Source organism: Limulus polyphemus, unplaced genomic scaffold (genome assembly GCF_000517525.1).
Source record: "Limulus polyphemus unplaced genomic scaffold, Limulus_polyphemus-2.1.2 Scaffold71, whole genome shotgun sequence".
Classification (NCBI taxonomy): domain Eukaryota; kingdom Metazoa; phylum Arthropoda; class Merostomata; order Xiphosura; family Limulidae; genus Limulus; species Limulus polyphemus.
The window spans coordinates 127453-148054 of record NW_013665681.1 but is presented as its reverse complement, the minus strand read 5'-3'; the positions used below and the strand labels follow the sequence as shown (position 1 = coordinate 148054).

General features: G+C 31.2%; 1 protein-coding gene across 2 annotated transcripts in view; it reads right to left on the bottom strand.

The window, feature by feature from the left end:
* Window positions 1–340: 340 nt before the first annotated feature.
* LOC106465856 (apoptotic protease-activating factor 1-like) overlaps window positions 341–20602 on the bottom strand; it is a 74272-nt gene continuing 54010 nt past the window's right edge. Inside the window, exons 15-18 of one of the 2 annotated variants that reach the window (XM_022394244.1) lie at window positions 16391–16519; window positions 13810–13938; window positions 13386–13479; window positions 341–463 (exon numbers count right to left, since the gene is read on the bottom strand). In XM_022394244.1, coding sequence (XP_022249952.1) covers window positions 459–463; window positions 13386–13479; window positions 13810–13938; window positions 16391–16519 — 357 coding nt within the window. In that variant the 3' untranslated portion in view covers window positions 341–458. Of the gene's footprint in view, window positions 464–11333; window positions 13480–13809; window positions 13939–16390; window positions 16520–20602 lie in introns of those variants that run through there. The other variant, XM_022394238.1, reaches the window with a different exon arrangement.

The following is a 20602-nucleotide window of genomic DNA, read 5'->3' as shown; positions in this document are numbered from 1 at the left end:
TAAATTATTTCACATTTTGTAGAAAATCATTTGAAATGCTGGCTGCCTTTAGTTCAAGTAAAGTCCAAAAGTGCAAAAATAGCCCAAACAGTTTCTGCTACATTTGTGGAAAATATATTCCAGTTTCACAAAGGAAAAACATCACAAATAAAGTAAAGGTAGTTTACTACCACAATTTTGGGTGTAAAATTGGGGACCAAGAAAAACGTTGGGCTCCACATGCATTTTCTACAATTTGCACATCTGGTTTGACACAGTGGCTGATTAAGAAGAGTGCAAGTATGCCATTTGCAGTTCCCATGTGCCCATAGATCATCTAACTGACTAATGTTTCTGGATATTCAGGCAAAACTAAACAATACATTAAATATCCAGATATTGCATCTGCAATAAAACCAGTACCTCATGGGGATGGTCTTCCAGTGCCACATCCACCAGTGAATTGGGAAACAAAGGAGTTATCCTGCAAAGAAGACAATGAATCAACTTCATCTAGTAATTCTATTTCTTTTAAACTGCCTCATTTGATCACACAAGAAGAACTAAATGATCTGTTTTGTGACTTGTCTGTATCAAAGCAGCATGGAAACTTCTTGACTCTCATTTACAGAAATGGAATTTATTAGTTTCAGGAACAAAAATTTCAATTTACCAAAGCTGCCATCAAAGTTTTGCTTCTCACTACAACATGCAAGATACTTTGTGTTTCTGTATAAATGTTGATGCACTAATGTAAGAATTAGGTACTGAACATCATCCTTAAGAGTGGAGACTTTGTATCGACTCATCTAAAGTTAGTATGAAAGCTGTACTTTTGTACAATGGGAACACTAAGCCATCAATTCCTGTTGCTCATGCTGTGAACATGAAAAAAACTTATCAAAGCATGCAGATTATACATTCTTAAATGCAATTTACAATGAACAAATAAAGTTATTAAAGAAAAAATTATTTTCATGATATATAAGAATATTTTGAATAAATCTATCATAACTCGAAAACTAGAGGTGATGAGTAATTTTCATCATGATTTTTAGAATCAGCATCATCAAATTACTCAGTTGCATTTTTTTAGTAGCAGAGAAATTTTTTTTTTGTTGCCCAGTGTAATTAGCTTAGACCACACTGAGAGAAAAACACACTATGTTGGTTTGGTCTTGAATTGAAATGCTTGTAGGTATGTGACTGTTCACTGAGAGAGAGACAAATGGTTGTTAAGATAATCTACAACATAAGAGAGAAGCATTGTGAAAAGAATATTTTGCAGCCAGGGCAATGGAATATTTAGCTTTTGCAATTTTGTCTTTATGAAGTGAAATCACAAGTGCTAGTTCATTCTGAATGATAAAAAACATAGTGTATTTATTGTTTTACAATAAATTTGGTTTAGAATTGACTTCCATTGGTAACTTCAACTACTTCCACTCATTGTGGATATTAGTTGTTACACATGAATTTTGAATTGGGTACATTAGTATAATTGTGGATTTATTAATGAAATCAGGTGAGTTTATTTATTTAATCAGATTGTACTTAAGTTGTTTGAGTAAGTAATCTGGTGTTGTGAACAATCAAATTACAAAACCTTCAAGTTTTTGAAGTGAGTGACTTAATTAATTGATACATGACACCAGTTTGCAATGCTTACCTCACACTGTTGATTTAGCTATTCCAACTTGGCCCATATATATTGGTAACCAAATGAAGGGAGAAACCATTACCAACCAACAGGTGGATTAATAGATATCAATATCCAATAAAGTATTCTCTGAACTCAAAACGAGGAGGAGAAAAAACAAAAGCGGGTAACTTCTCCAGAGTTAGTGAAGCAGTGATCACCATTTTGGCAACAGTAGCACAAAGATGGACTCTTCACCAACATACTGGAAGGCCAAGCAGCTATATGGACTGATTTACAAGCTCTGTATTAGAAAGATCTGAATTGACAAAATGGACAAAGAGACCAGCAGCAGCTAGCAGGAGAACAGATGGCACATGCAAGAAGTGTTATGACATCACAGGAACATTCAAAGATGGAGGAGGTACTCTGTTGTTCCTGTGAGTGCCCCACATAAATATATTAAATTTTGCAAAATGTTGTTATAGAAGATGAGGGGTCTATAAGACTCATATTTTGGTTTTAGCATTAGAATCTATGAAGAAAATGGATGGAACCCATATGACTCAAAGTTAGCACAAAAATAGCTAATTTAGGGCTGTGTTTTATTGGAAATGCCAATTGGATAAATGCTCTCACACTTGGAAATACTTTATTACAGGTGGTACTTTGGTGATACTTTTTTGCCATCTTGAAATCATGAAGACATATTTCATTGTTTCAGCAGCATATAAATAGCAAATGTATTAATATTAAATTAACAGTAGAACAGGAATGTTAGTTACCTTGTATATTTTGATACAATTGTTTACAACAATGATACAAGTTTTTCACATCAGAATTTATCCTAAGCCTAATTTTACAGAGATTTTACACTCATTACAATATTTTGGTACTCTAAGTTTATTAATGGAATTTAATCAAAAATTGTATTAGACATATATAATTACTTATAGTTTTGAAAATATTTCATAAAGAAGTAGAAAAAAAATCATTAATTTAAAACCACTACTCTCTGATGTTATAAAAACATTGATTGCTTTGGGGGTTGCCGTGTACGGGAAAACATGTTTAAATTTAAAATCAAACTTAATAAAAGTATAACTATGGTGTATACTTAAGCCTTTTAACAGAATTAAATATTTGTTTAAGTTTAAAGATTGCACACCCAAACATAATCATTCATTGGTTGTTTATAGATTTACATGTGCATGCTTTGGCATGGAATATATGTGGTCCACCATTAGATATCTCTTTAAGTATACAGTTAAAACTTAAGAATATATCTAGTATTCAGTAATGCGCATTATGTTACAACACAAAATGGACAAATCAGGATAACATATAGTCTGCTACTAGCTCATCTTCAAGATTCATTATTACGGCAACTGTAGTGTAAATGTTTCAATTTTTCAGTTATATTCTTTTTGTTTTTATTAAAAGGGGTTGAGGAAAAATTAGTAGGGCAATGAAAGTTTTGAATTCTGGTAACCAATTTCCAAAACAACTTTGTTACTAAATCTTTTTTTAAAAACAAGTTTTCATTAAATAAACATTACATTAACAGAAACAGGACAGAGTAACTGGCAAGCTTTATAAAATTTCATTAGTTTGAAATCTTGTATTGAAAGCTGATGATTAATGAGATTAAAACAATGTTTAAGTTAAAATATTACAAACCTTTATTGTAAAATCTCGGGGAAAACTATACAGTGAAAACTATTTTATTATTTAAAACACAATAAACATTGACTATAGGCATGGAATGATTTCTTTTTCTCAGTTTATTAACTGCCAGTATAGGTGTAATAAAAACATGTAAAAAAAGGTAAAATTAAATGAAAAAAAAAGTAGTGACAGCACTAAGTTTGGCACACAATTTGTATTAAGTTGAGAGCACAATCAGTAAAAGTCATAAAAACACAATTAATTAGTACAGGGTATATCTTGAAATGTTTTGGTTTGTGTATATACCTTTCAAACAGTAATTAGTTACAAAACATATGTATGTACAAAATCACAAAAAACAACAGAAACTAATTACACAAAAAATGTAAAACTTCATATTATATTTTGACACACAAGAACAGTACACATATTAGAATCCTTGATCCTAGATCTTTCTTCCCATTTAGTACATACTTACAGAAAACATTGCACCTTTTTATATAATAATTTGGAAGGTAGGAGGGTGCAAGATGATTTTTTTCATCTCTTCCCTCAAGTAACAGACAAGAGAAATAAAAAAGCAATACCCAGGATATTTGTAACATTAGAATTTCATATCAATTACCAATAATAGGTGTTGTGTGAGTTAAAAGTAGTTTTTAAAAATTAGTGGAAGTTCATTACAATTTATCAAAAGAGAGAGAGAGAAAGAGAGGATTTCCTCATTCTATGAGTAAACAAAAAATAGCCTCTTTTGATATTCTGAAAAACAAATTGTGATAAATAAAATAGCACCTTCCCACTAAAACACCTACATTAAAAAAAATGTTAAAATTACTTCCATGTTGGAAACAGTTATATGTATATTTTAAAATAAATATATGCAGTCATAACTGTTCCTCAAAATGTTTAACTTTTCAGAATAAACTGTACACACCTCTCCTTGAACTTCTTTTCCATTATTTAAATTTAATGTGCTTATTTCTCATTAACCTGCATTTGAATAATTTCTTTATTCTCTTTATTAAATGTACTTAGGCTTTGAACATTTATCTACCCTTTTTCTTGTGTACCCAAACACAGGATACGTTCCTAACCACAAAGCTCATATACCCAGAATTAGAACACTCAATTATCCAAAGAAATTGCATAATTAAGATTAAAGTGCTTCCCTAACAACTGAACACAATTACCCATATTTAGAGCACGTTTTTGAAAAATCCAAAGTATCTTGTGTGCTCATGTTGAATGTAATTCTTTTCCCCATGAGCAGGGGTATCTGAAAGTAGTTCCTTATCTAATAAGCTTGTATGTTCAAGTTAAGACCACTTCTCAAACCCTTGAGCACAGTGCCCATACTTAGAGCATTTAATTTATCAAGAGAGTTTATGTATACCTGTGTTTAATACAATTCTCTGCCCCTTGAGCATAGGTATATATACATATTGAGAGTATTTCCCTACCCAAAAATATTGCAAACTCAAGTTTTATGCACTTTTCTAACTCTTGAGAATCATTACTTATATTTAGAGTTCTTTCTTTACCCAAAGGTTTGAAAGTCCCAATTTAAAGAATTTCTGTTTGGAATATATATACAAAAGCACACACATATAAAATTTCAGAAATAAAATCTCTAGTTACTCTGACATCAAAACATGCTACACTTTTCTACAAAACAATTCCAAACATATAATGGTAACATTTAAAATTTTTTCATTATTACTATGAAACACATTCAAGCAATTATAACTAAATAAATCACAACATCCTACTCTTACACAACCACCACCAAACAATCGGCACCTAGTGTTTCCTTAACATTTGTTATTGTATACCCAAATTGAAAACACTTTCCTAACAATTGAACACAATTACCCATATTTAGAGCACTTATATCTATAAAATCCAAAATGCTTGCATGCTCACATTTAATATAATTCCATTTAGTTGTTTGTAAATTTTTTGATAGTATTTAACCGAGTACATTGTCTGGTACTGATTGTGAAACACATTGAAACAATTATTCACAACATCCTACCCTTACATAATCATCATCATCATCACTGAGTTAAATACTGTTAAGAACTTTACAAACAACACTGTACTCAAGCATGTTTAATGACTATTTGCTTTTCTTTTTTACTTTTAATACTTTGAGACTTAGTGATAGCCCATTGAAGCTCTGTACTATCTTAAAAAGAAATGAAGCTTAAGAGATACTTCCTTCCTTCATTTATTGAAAGTTGCAAAAAAATTATATATTTATATCAAACAAACTATTTTATTTAAAAATATTCATGCCCAAGTTATGACAAAATATTATAAAAAACATTTAAAAGTTATATAACTTGTTTATAGTGACAACACCATTATGAATATATATATACCTGTAGATTAAACTTTCATTATAATGTATTTTATTCTAGCATGAAAATTAAACCTGCATTATGTAAAATTCTAGCAATTTAGAAACATACATATAAATAGAAAAGAACAGTAATATCATTGTACTGGTCTCTGTTTTCTACATACATAATTATGTATATAACATACACCCTTCTAAAATTAAAGAAAAACCTTCAGATGTTCAATAATGCATATATCAAAACTGAATAATCATGATATAATACCAAAAACCACAATTTAAACATTACAGTACAAAGTACAAGATCATATTTGACAGAATCTGCAAGGGAAAATATTTTACCAAAGATTTTTTTCAAGCTGCAAAATTTTGTATTGCATTAAGTTTTTACCAAAGACTTTTTCAAGCTGCAAGATTTTGTACTACACTAGATTCTATATCTCATGCAAATTTTTTACTTCATGCACATATCTAAAAATTTCTGCTCATTACTTAGCATACGAGTCAACAGGTCTTGTTCAGTCTTTGATTTACTTATCTGAAATTTTAGTACTTGAATGACCAAGCAAAACAATATTGAATTTTTTAAATCTTTTTCAAAGTTAGAGAAAAAGTTAATGTTCATGTTGCATGGTTTCAAATAATACATATCAAATAGATAATTTGAGTTAACTTAAAAAATTACAAAATAATTTATGAGAAAATGATAGTTAGAACTAGTGAGAGATGTTTTACTTTAAGAGAAAGGATCACACAATAAAGCAAAACTATGAACTGAACCTTCAGTATATAATACTGATAAAGTGGCTAGACACCATGCAATATCAATATGCTTCCTCACTTAACAAAAGCATATTATTTAATGATAACGGACACAATATTTACCAAACACATTATAATCAATACAAGGAACAACATTTTGTGCTAAGAAGTCAATGCAAATGACAAAAGCCAGACTTTCAATAAAACTGGAGATGTTTCAGATTAAATGCTTATGGAAACAGAAGCCACACATAACATTGTGACTACAGTGTTTAAAATCTCTCAAAATCTACATTTCACAAACCAACAAGTAATAAAACTGTAGCCTCCTTAATAATTCTGTAGCTTTTTATACATTTCACTTCATCCCTTAAAAAACAGCAAATAATAATGAAAACTGAGAAAATATCAAACTTCAAGACCTTTAACTCAACCCAAATAAATAAAGCCAGGCTTTCAGTAAAACAATTCATAGTGTAAAACACATACTTTAATTTACCTATATTATTAAAACCAACTATTCCATAAAGAATTACATGCTACTTTCTATAACAGATTTCAATGCTGATATGTTTAAACAGAATACAACATTTACTCCCTGGTTATTAAATAGCTATTAAGAATATTTTAACTTGTGTTTATTACTTTGTTTTTTAAGTTTTCCTGTAAAGTAATCAAATTGACAAAACACCACTGGCTACTGAATGTAACATTAAAATTGGATGCATACATAATGAATAAAGTAAAAAAGAAAAAGGAGAAACTGAATCAAATACTATTATTATATATATATAATATTATATATTGATATTATTTTTCAAACAAACTTTTGTGATACAATAAATGGTAAACTCTTCAAATACACTTGCCAATAGAAATGTTGTTTATTGGAGTGATATTAAAAATCAATTAGCATGTTCAAAGGGTTCCTTCACTTTGATTATGAACCTGGAAAGTTTTTTTACATGGAAAGAAACAACATAAAGCATAGTTCAATCATAGTTGAATAACAGAATTAAAAGATCAAATGACACAAAAAGAAACTTGATATACAAGCAGAGTATAAAATTGATAGAGCAGATGGCAAACTTTTTCACAGCTTTCCAAAACAAATGTTACTTTATTTTCATTTTCAGATAAAAATACTAAAATAAAATCCTTCCCTGAAATGCTGCAGCTATTTTAAATTGCAAAATATGTATTGAAAAATTTACCCAAAATAAATAACTTTTTTGACACTTAAACTTTCCACATTAATTTGTGAAAAAAAAAGTGTGTGAAAGAGAGATCTTATACACAATACTTATAAAAGTACAATTAATTATTTTATAAAGGAATATCCTAAAGTCCCAGAAACATGAACACTTTTTGTTACAATGTTTTAAGTAATAAGTAATATTACAATGTTCACAATGTCAAGTAACATTTTAAAAATGTTGCCACAATGTTGTTTATATAATTTGCAATATATATCAAATCATGTTAATTTTAATGCAGATTGAAAAAATATATATCATTCTTGGATGTATGAAGACAAATAGCACACCATGCAAAGTCACAGTACAATGTTGTGTCAATGTTCTACCAATGTTTTGTCAAACATTTTTGAGAACTCAGATATAGCAGTGTGTTTGACACATAGTCACAGGTAATACTGTATAAAAGTATCAAAAAAAGATGACAAAAAAATTTATCTGAAAAGACCAAGCCTAAATTCTCACAAGTATTTGATGGCCTATAAAACGATGTTCCTAAAACGTTGTTTTCTAATTGCAGGTTTTACACATAGCTTTTTAACATCTCTTAGACCTAGTACTCAAATTCATATTGTTTAAATATATACATATTTCTACATGGATGATTACTGATAAAATGTATATTTAGTCAATTGGAATTCCTCCTCTGAACACATTTGAATTGTTTTTGCAAAATCATCTGATCATTTGGATAGCTTTTAGCTAACTCAAGTGCTGAATGACTTTGACCTTGTCAACCATACGAATAAGGGTTTTTTGTTTTCGTTTCTATGTTGATCTTGTTTACTAGTATATTTGGAATTTTTTAATTTGATTTGTAAACTAAAAGGTAAGCCCAGATGTTATCCCATCAAATGACAACCTATTTAAAGCATGATTAGATCTAGGTTTTTCAAAACCTGCATGAAACTTGATCACACATGGTGGACCACATTGGCATAGCTGTCAATAATAATTTCACCACTTGATTTGGCTTTGCATCATCATGTAGCCCTAGTAGTAAGCCTACAGCTGTTCAGTATGTGAGCAATTAGATCTAGGCTACCAGGACCACCTCACAGACTACATTACTCTATAAGTATATTTGTAAATGTTTATAGCTATAGGCCTAATGTTAGAAATTTTTGTTAAATTAAACTTCAATTATAAAACAAGAATAAATACTTAAAGAGAAAACGCATTTGCTGGCAATGCAAATAATTTATTTGAATATCACTAGAAGACTTGAGACTGACTGGAATGTATTTCATGCTAATGTGTTTATGATTATTGCATTTCTTTGAAACATAATGTAAATATGTATATCACAAACTCTATTAAGCAGCATGATTCCTAAGTGGCATTTATTTATTTATATAAAGCTCAGTTGTGCATTAATGGGTTTTTTTGGGGCTAAACTCATTCAATGACTACACTTTTACTTCTATATAACAATTTTTATCTAATTTAAACAATAACAGGTACAAACAGGTTGAATGAAATTCCAATTCTGACATCAATATTACTACGAACTTGGTATCATGTGGTGATATAAATATCCTATAAATATTACACAAATAAAGATTTTATCAACATATATGATGAATTATTAGTGAAGTGATATTACTAAATGACATGTAATATTACACCAACTTCTGATAAACTGTTTCAATGAAAAGAGTTGGAATAACAATTGCTCTAGAAAGCTATACATGCGTTTTATATATGTAAATAATTCCAAAATATTATAGCATTTGGGGATATCTATTCAAGTTGAAGGCGGTTTCATGATAAAGTTACTAAAATGGTGTAAGTGAATTAATTTAGCCTAAAAACCATTAACTCACAACCTAGCTTTAAATATTCTTGTGAAATTTAGTTGACATTTATTTAGGAATTAAAATATTTGAGTTACCTTTAAAGCTGAAAGTTAATTAAATTAACACTGCATGATTAAATATCAAAAATAATTACAGCATCATGTTTTTAGATCCATTTTTGTTGTAGGATGGATTCAGGCATAAGGAAGTGGAAATCAGCAAAAATGTCACTCAGGAAATTAGATGTTGATTTCAGTACCACTGACTGTGAAAGTGAAACCGAATCAAATGGATTGGAAAATCAAGAAGTTGAGTTATGCAGTGTTTACAATTCTGAAACAGAGTTCAGTGATTCTAAAGTTGAACGTGCTTGAAGTAAACTCAACAATGACAACAATAATCACATTTGGAATGTTACTGATTGGCAGGTTGTTTTATCTTCATGTTCTGAGAATGAAGGAGATAACCAGGGTATCTCACTGTCCAATGAGCTGGCAACATGGGTAAACATCTTCCTTTTCAAACAAAATGCTCTGGATGGTCTTCTTGAGATCTTGAGGAGACATGGCCATCATGATCAACTGCCTGCAACAGCTTGTACTTTAATGAAAACTACTACACACATACAGACAGAAAGAAAATCTAGAATGGAGTACATTCACTGGAGTCAAAAAGATCAAATTGTGACAAAACTCAACAAGTATCTCAAAGAATATATGGCTAACATTGATGTTTGAACACTTCATTAAATACTGATGGGTTATCACTTTTCAGAAGTAACACAAAATCATTGTGGCCAATCCTTTGTGTAATTCAACATGATCCCATTATTGTTTTCCCCATAGCTAATACCTATGGGGGGAGTCCAAACTGTCAGCTTTAGAATTCATCAGAGAAACAGTGAAAGAGCTACACAGGAAATTATGCAAAATTGACTTCAATAGGAGGATAAAATTATTCAGCTGAAATTGAAATGCATAGTTTGCAATGCACCTGCCAAGGCAATAAAACTTTACAGTGGTTACTATGGTTGTGATCGATGTAACCATAAAGGCCAATGGTTTGGTAGAATGACCTATCCAGAAGTACAAGATGTTGTACAGCAAACAGATGAGATATTCAGAAACCAAACTCACGAGGAACACCACTGTGGTGTGTCCATATTTTGTGAACTGCCTGTTGATACGGTTGGCATATTTCCCATTGATTATATGCCTCAAGCGTGTTTGGGTGTAATGAGAAGATTGTTGTTGTTATAGAATACGAGGTAAAAAAGGAAGTATGTCTGCTCTGCACAGTGCAGAAATAAGCAGAAGATTAATTGCCCTGAGACCTTCAATACCTGTCAAATTTGCTCGCAAACCAAGATCTTTGGAAGAGATTGATTATTGAAAATCAACTGAGCATCACCAATTTCTTGCTTATACAGGCAAGATTGTTTTGAAAGGAGTTCTGAGGCCAGATCTGTACAATCATTTCATAATACTCAGAACAGCACTTTCTATACTTACTTGCCCCAGACTGGCAGAACGTTTTTGTCAGTATACAGAGGAACTTTTGGCCTATTTTGTCCAGATGGAAGAAAGTTTGTATGGACTTGAGTTTTTAGTATATAATGTGCACAGCATGATACATATCTCAGCTGGTGCCAGAGAGTTTGGAAGCTTGGATCAGTGTTTTTTATTTCCTTTTGAAAACTACAGTCACCAGTTAAACAGACTGGTCTGTTTTGGAAAACATTCACTGGCACAACTTGTTAAAAGATTAGATGAACTAGAGAAACATGAAATACACAAAAAAAGTGCAACCCAAACGTTTCTGTGAAAAGACCATATAATGCTGTGATAACAGATAATTTCTCATTCCATGAAGTTGTGGCCGTTTTAAATAAAGCTGATGATATACAGAAAATTAAAAAGCTGCCTCATAGAGTACATGAAAGAGCACAACCACTGTTCAGGCAGGCTTGTAACTCTAGAACTGTTGGAGCTTACAGCACTGATAGTACGAATGAACATATGAGAATTCCTGAGACACGTATTATCAGTTAAGCTAAAATGATTGAGAAGGAGCAAGGCACAGAAGCTGTGTTTCTTGTAATATTTCATTATTTTTAATTAGCAAGTGAACAAAATTTGATGTTAAGGCATGGAAGTTTCTTGCTTGTAGCGACTGTTCCAATCTCACTTGATCATGTTGATGCTAACTTGAACTAAATTCACCAATTTATACTTAAGAAAATTTCTACCTATAGATAAAAAAAAATACATGTTTATATCCTTCCTACAGATGGCTGAATTTGGGTACACAGTTGTGTAGTTTGTAGAAGAGAGGCAGTCAAAGTAGTTTCCAGGGATTGGATATTCAGTGCAGATGAGGTAAGAAAAGGATTAGTCATTTCATGGTGTATAATTATTAATACTGGCTGCTACTTTATTTAGTGGTTAATTTACCCCCAGACCAAATTAGTTGCTTTTATGTATTATATATTTAGTAAGGCAAGGAAAAGCTATATAGTTTGTAGTATCCTTCAACTAAGTTAATAGAGGTTTTATAGAACTAGGAGAACATTTCACGAGCAATATTTTATGTGGATTTAATTGGCAAAATAGTGGTTGTACTCTTGTTTCAGATTTCTATATATTGACAGGCAATGCATAGCTACTGGTCAACATTTGGTGCTGCATAGAGGGTAAAGAATGGTGAAATCCCAAATAAAGAAAAATGGAACAAACAAGAAATATCAGTGCTTGCATACACAGATATAGTAAAAGAGCTGTTTAGTGTAGATACCAGATTGAAAATTTTTAAGCACAACTATTGAGCTTGATAGTATGATACATTAGCTTGACAGTATGCATAAATGCACGTTTGCAATAATTTATTGAGTTATATTTGTGTTAGATAAATGATTATTACTTAATTTGTTTTCTTTTCAACACTAAATTTTGTGCTTTAAATACACTTATAGTTCTCTCAAATTACAAATGACTTGGCCAAGGCCAGCCAAAAGGCTCAACTGGTGATAGAGGTGTCTAATGTAGAGTCTGATGCGAGGATCCCAAAAGAAAAGTTAGAAGACCAGTGTGCCATGAGACTAACAAGTGATAGTGACAATATTGACATACTCTTCACATAAATGTTCATACATTGGACATTGCAGGCAATGTGTAGATGTCTACAGTTGTTATGTATCAATTGAACCCCACTTAAAGAAATAATCTAAATTATTTCAATGCAGAGGAACCTCAAAAATGAAGAAGAGGCAAAGTTCTCAGAGAAACCACTGCCATCACTGCCTGAGGCTCCCAACCTCAGTCCTATGTGGCCAAACAGCATGAGCAAGAGTTTCATTGATGGTGAGTAAATACTGCTTAAACACAAAAATCAAACATTATGTAAATTTATTTTGTTAGGCTGGGTAATTTGTTACCAGTCTCTTTAGCAATGGCTCTTTGCAAAAAAAGTGTTCCAGTGGAATAATTGTTTTAATATGTTCAACACAATCTACAAAAACACAGCTAATAATGATTTTAAAATGGCTACTGTGATGTTTCATTGCACCTAGTTGTCTAAAAATAAACTTATGGCTAAAACTTTTTTTTAAGAACTTTACATGATTAAGTATAATAATTGTGCAACAACATGAAATAGGATCATGCTGGTAAATAAAAAAGAATCAATGGTTTTGATTTTAATTTAACTAAAGGAAAATGCAACACATCATTAAAATGATTTGATTAGCTGAAGAATATACAATACTCCAGCATCATCAACTGTTATAAATACTGTAAAATCTGGAGAAGGACAAATGTAGCAGAGGGAACTACCTCTGACTTCAAAAGTCTGTAGTAGTGGTTGATCCCTATGTATGTTCCACCACTTGATACTGTTGGCAACAGAAACAAGGTACTTACTATCAGGTGAAAATGCCAAATCATTAACCCAGTGATTATTATGCACTCCTAGTTTCTTAGATGTCTGTGGTATTTCACTGTTAATATCCACAATCTAAAGAGAAGAAAACAATTTCTGAACAAAATTTATCCACATATTACTTACAATAATACAAATACATAATTAATTTTTGTGCCTTATACATTCATGAAAAAACACTGGAATAGAGCCAAAAACCATATGAATAAAAAGTTTAGTGAATTCTACTGAAATGTATAGCTAAATTCTTAATACTGGAGAGTCCTGACCAAAGTGTGTCTAAAAAACTATAATAATGTTTTAATCTTAATTTTTTGCTACTATTATCATTATATTTGCAATAACAACAAATCTAGTGCTACCTATACTATAATAAGGCTACTGTTGTTACATGGTCTAACTTACCACAACTGCTCCATTGTCATCTCCATATGCTAAAAATTTCTCATTGGGTGAAAAACAGCAACTTCGCATGCTAAAATCACCCAGTATTGTTGTAACACACTGCAGGGTTTTGTTTTTTTCCTTCCAAATCTATAATAGTATAAAGCAAAATATATTTTACAATTATTGCACTTGTTAAGCTTATCCATTATTCAATCAAAACTCCTGAAATACTGAGCACTGAATTTTTTTTGAAGGTTTTGTTGAATGAAAAACTACTACAATCTAAATAGTCAGTGTAAATAGAGTTGTAGACAGAAACAAACTAATTACTATCCAATTAAAAACACCTTAAGTGTGACCAAAAAAAAATTGAGCAAGCTACTTAAAGAAATGAAATCAAAATTGGCAGCAAACTAGTAGCTACACTTATAGCACTGATAAGAATTTTACAGCAAATGTTCATTCATTAGTTATCTAGGCCGAGTATTTTGTTTTACCCATCATCATGCCCCAAGATGAACTCATTTCTTATGTGTCATAGGAAACTTGCATATTCTGAGAAGCCTAAACTTTCATCAAGTTTTTAGAATTCACCAATCATTACTCATGTAAAAAACAAACTCTTACTAGTGAACAAAAACATGAAAATCATCAAAAATATATCCCATAAACAGTATGAGTATTTTCTCAAAGTCTCCGATGTAATTTGATTTCATTTTTCTTTAAGTTGTCTAGAAACTTTCTACAGTACAATTAGTACTTTTGTCAAGCACTGAGTCCAGCAAATCCTAGATTTTTTTCTATGTGGTTATGGTCTGGACATGTTGACCATTCCATTCACTAGAAGTCTTCCAATCTTTATTTCTTTGCCAAAGAAGCCTGGAAGTGTGTTTGGGGTCATTATCTCTTTGAAATATGAAATTCTGTCCAATCATCTTTTTTCCAGAGGGTATAGCATAATGGAGTAATACACTATGTTATTCATGGTGTTCCATGATTCCACAAAATTTGTGAAGATGGCCAACACTGTTCACAGATATTGTACCCAAAACCATCACAGACCTTCCCACATTCTTGACTGTTGGTACAAGGTACTCCTGCAATTTGTCAAAGGTTCTTCGATGAACATACTCATGCCAGTAGAACCAAAAAACTGAAATTTTGAATCAACTGTCCAAACCACCCTATGCCACTATTCTAAAAACCAGGATATATGATTTTATACTAGTCTTTTTGCTATTTTCTCAATGAAAAGTAAGGACTTTCTTGCTCCTTTTCTTCCCAAACATTACATTTCCTCTTACATTTTTTTTTACATATATGACCTTATAACCAATAGTTAATTGTCCTTGTATAAAATGGCTTCTATAAATGGTGTTCAAACTACTAATGTGTTTGTTGTATCCCAGCCAGCCTGAAGAGTTCTGTATTAAGTGCTATGCATCATTGGCACTGGATATGACAAATACAGTGTGATTAGAATGCTATCATTATACACTCTTTTAATTCTTGAAAATCTCTAAGGGACTAGATTGAAAGTTATCATTTTCCAATACTGAAAATGTGTTTCCAATAATACTTAGCTCTGCTCACACTTTAGCTTTATCTGAATGAAAGTTCCTGTTCTCTGTCCATCTAAGCATTGGTATGAATCTTACCTCACTTGCTCCAGCCTTTATACTTGACTATATTGCTTATAACAATTTAAATCTTGTGATTCTCCCCACTTACATCAATGTGCCCCTATACCAGATCCATATATAAGCTCCCCGTTATTACTTCCTATTCACTTTTTCACAATTACTGTGTTTGTTGTATCCCAGCTGGCCTGAAGGTAAAACACATTGTTGGTAATGGATATGGCAAATACAATGTGGTTGGACTATTATCACTATACATTCTTCTAATTCTTGAAAATCTCTAAAGAACTAGGTTAAGAATGTAGTGTTTAAAAATGCATTAGGCCTAATACTAATGTCTTATGACAAGTATAATTGTAATAGTTGAATAAGTGCTCTCCTGATTTACTTCAACATTATTGTCATCTTTGTAATTTGTAGCCGTGCTTAAATATTACAAATCTGTTTATTTGAAATATAAACTTTTTCTTAATATTGAAAATATGCATTTTTTGTAGTTTTTTTAACTCATGGGTGAGATATTTAACTATAAAAGAAAACTAGCTAACGTACACTGCCATACTTATAACTACCAACATCTCTGTAGCATTGCAGTGGTCTGACCTAAACACATCAATAAATATTTACACAAGTTTTTCAACTGTAAGTCAATTACTGCTTTTTATTCTTGTTGTTACTGAAACAATTTTAGGTATTAAAGCATGGTTTGATACTTAAATCAGGATTCTTAATACATTTTAGCCTTCTTTTCATTATTTTCATTTTAACACTGTAACTCAAACCTCTAACGTGTTTCAATAATCAGAAGATAAAACTTTGACAGAGATTAAAGAATCATATATTAGAAGCGTTAATCTATACATTTTATACAAGTTTATAATATAGCACTCAAACATATCACTTGTTTTCCACGAGGTCTGCATATGCAAATCATGAGCTAATAATGGCTAAAAGTTTACCTTTACAGTCTTATCAACAGATGTTGAAGCTAGATAAGTTCCACCAACAGAAACATCACATGATGTTACAACCTTTTTATTGTGTCCATCACATCGAATTAAACACTTTCCTGTCTCCAATTCCCATACCTGAATAACAGCAAAAGCAAAATTATCATTAAATTATATTTTTGTCACACTGTTTGAGCAGAATACTTTTTAAATGAAGATTAACTAACCTTTAACCTGGGTTTTGTTAAATATTCTTGTAATGAAAACTTTTTAGCCACTTCAGTTAAACTTCTCAGGATGAAAAGTAAACAATGTGTGGACATTTTTCAGTTACAAAAAGATCATGTCACTTTTGAAAATCAATTATATCTGTTAATTAGTGTTTTTTTTGTTTTGAGCTTTCAGATATCTTGTTCTTCATATCTCAGAATGTTTTATGCAGGAAACATTTTGTGAAACTACACGACTTTACTAAAAATACTAACACTGGTACAACTTAAAAAGGTGGGAAAGAGCACTCACCTCTGGCATTAAGTATAGCTTTGATTCTGTTACTAATACTTACCACTAACCATCAGTACACACTTAGTGGAAGAGATGCTATGCCACTTGAAATGCAGTGTTATTTCATGATATATCTTTAATGACTCTGAGGCAATATTACAAAATATATGTTTCAGCAGAGCAGTTCATCCTAATTCAATTCAGAGACCTAAGCTAGGCAATGCAGATCCTGGGTATTACTAATCACAAACACTCTTGAATAGAGCATGTAACATGGCATGATGCATTATCATACTGAAAGAGATATACTTCCATCACTGTAGGTACAGCAGCATAGTTCGGAATGTCACTGTATGGATCCCTTAGCTATTACTAGTGGACCAGTTCAAACAAGCTAAAACAGGTCCTCATTAGTCTTCATGTTGCCTTCGAAACCAAACCTTTTCATCCAAAGCAAAGAGTTAGCAGCAGAGTTCACCACTGCACTTCACCTTTTAGCTTGTGAGTAAAAACTCATCTATAAAGTCTAGCAGTATCTAGAATTAATTTAAACATTTCTTTTTGAAATTAATAAATCAAAAGTTGAATTATAAACTACATTTTGATGCCAAGTTCATTGATGTACATTGATAATAAAGTTGGTTAATTAAAGTTTGAATATAACTGTTAGAGGTCATAACATCACACTGCTTGTGAACATAGAGTTAAGAGTTCAAGGTTGTAAATCAGCATATATAATGAAAAGAAAGAACTTTCTTTACTTCTCTGTATCATGTGCCACTTCTTCACTCTAAATCGTCCATTTTAGATTTTCCTTATACTCCTGTATAGTCTTCTGAGTTTGGCATGAATTACACACTTATACTATAGATATTGCTCTACCATAACATAGTTATAATTTTCCTATACTGAAAATGTATTTATGATAGGTACTTACCTCCTTTCCCACAAATAGCTATTCTAGTTCAGTGCTGCCCTATATATGAAAAAAAAAAAAAATTCTGCACACCACAAGCCTTGAAACTCCCACCCATCTGGAATTGACTAATTCCAATGCTCCTAGCATCCAAACCATCTTGTGACAACCTTCTTCCAACACGAGCGTAACACACACTCTTGATGCATGTGACTTCCTCTATTCAATTCTAAAAAACTATCATTTCCAGTGTTGTTTTCAGTGGGGAGGAAGGGTGGGAAGTGTGTACAATATTGGGAGAAGTTTGTATGAACCCCGGCTCAAGGGTTCCACACAAACCAAGTAAATAGGAAAAAAGAAAAATAATAACATAAATAAAACAGATGTGATTGGATAAAATTAAGTAAGTGTGTAGTAACAATAACACATTTATGTGATGTGATGTACAGAAGAAAGACAATATAGGTAAACTAATGATTGGTATACCAGTAAGGTGAATTACAGGTAATCCTAAAATAACAAAGACTGTGGTAAGCCTAAGCAAATGGTATAGGAGAAAAGATACAACTAAGACTAATTGTTAACCTGAACTTGACTATGAGTATCAACCAATCTAATGAAACTTATGTTATGGAACCTAAATAACTATAGATAATAATATTACCAAAAAGATATTCAAAAACCAAAACAGTAGAACATCTTATCTTTCCAAAGTTGGCTGACTGTATTTCAAATATGTGGTACCTCAAACTTAAGGCAAGGCCTGACGAAATCAGTTCATTAGATGATCAATCTCCCGATGAAGTAAAGCCAAGGATCTTCCTATGGAGTACCTACTGTGACCTGAAGCCTGTGTAAATGTGCTAATAGAACACATAACCTCCAAAGTGGTAACAAAGCATTCATAATGCAAAATGCATAACCAAACACAACTGTGTTTGCAGAAACAAATAAAAAGTTTTTGTAATGAAGTAATAAGTTTTGTAACCAGGTAGAAATATAAAATAATTCCACATCAGAATCACTCAACAAATTAAAAATATCACTAATGTATAATAAAGAGTAAACTTATTGAGAGAAATTAACATATAAATATGGAAAAAAAAAATTAAATAAAACACTTGAAGAGAGCACAAACTAAACTGAGCAAGTAAGAATAATGGCTTGGTTTTGAGCTAATTTATTTCATGTGTATTTTAACCAGAAACTATGGTAAAGTTTCAAAAGTTCTTGTTTATCAAAATGATTTTTGAAATGTAAATGATTTAGTCATGTTTAGATATGAAAGTTATAAACAGGGCACAAGTATGACCAAAGTGTGATAAATCATGCTTAATGGTTTTATCTAAATACATGGTTATGATGTACACAGCTATTTCATATATGATATAATTTAGTTATAAGACTTAATTTTCTTTTTTATGAGTTAATTTTTGTTGTTGTTTGCTTTTTAGAATTAATGCACAAAGCTACACATAGACCTTTTTGCATATAGTTGTTCCTTATTTGAAACTATTAGACTGGAAGGAAGGCAGCTAAGTACACAGAACCCACTGAAAACTTTTGAGCTCTCTTGTCTAACCAAATAGAAGGATTTGACTGTCACTTTTATAGGGAGCACATGATGCCAAAATACAGAGCACATTTTTTTTGCAGCAATGAGATGTAAACTGTGAATCCTTGGATTCATAGTCCCAAATGAACTAACTACTAGGACCTCAATTTTTGAAATTTTAGTTACAAATAAAGAAATAAATGTTTTATTATGAAATATAAAGAAGTTTCAATGAGCATTAAACTGCAAAAATTAAATTAGGAGTTTATCATGTATATATTATGTTGATGTAAACATATGAGTGGAAATCTACTATACTGCTGTTTAAAAAAATCTGTACTGCTGTTTAAAAAAATCTTTGGAATTTGTTGAAGTGAGAAAATGTAATGTTCACTGTGATTAGTATCACTCTTTTGCTCATTCAACATAAAGTCTGAAAGCCATTTCTTTAGTGCCAAATTTTTGTTAACTCTTTCAAGACTATTTCTTGAATTTATGCCAATTAGTTTGGTATCAAACTGTAGACTATAATTCAACTTTAAGTACTATACATTACTCAATTTCTCATTTTAAAAATAAATATTTAAAAATACAGATAAACATCAATTTATGTGTGTCACATGGTATGTTGAATGCAGCACCGGTTCAAATTAGATGTTTGTCAAGTCAAAATACTAAGTCTATATTTTCGTATGAATTAGAAACTCAAATTACCAATATTGACAAGCTAGAATATAAAATAAGAACGTCTTATCTTTTCTATTTGCTAAGATATTGCTCATGTAATAAATCAAACACAGTGGCACCCCACCCATCTCTTTCCATTTTTGGAAACACTCCCTTATATACACTTACTTCTATATATGACATGAATAACCAATCAGATACTCAGAATGTCTCCCTAGTGGCTTTCTCAGCCATTTTAACGACCTTGAACACCATTTCTTTCTTTTGAACCAATATTTCAAGGAGGTATGGTGTGTCTTTATTGTGCTTGAAATTTAATATTTTTTAGACTAAAATACATCTTGATAAATGAGAGTGGAATTCTATGGTATTGATGTAGTAATTTATGATTGTTTTGGTTATCAAAATGTATATATGAAACCGAAATAAAATTATTTTGTTTCATATCCTCACGTGCAAAATTTTTAAAGGCTTAGCAACCTATGTTAAGCAGCAACCAAGTACAAAGGTCGTAACTAGAAGACATAATTGTTTGCTTTACTTCTTTATTTACTGTTCT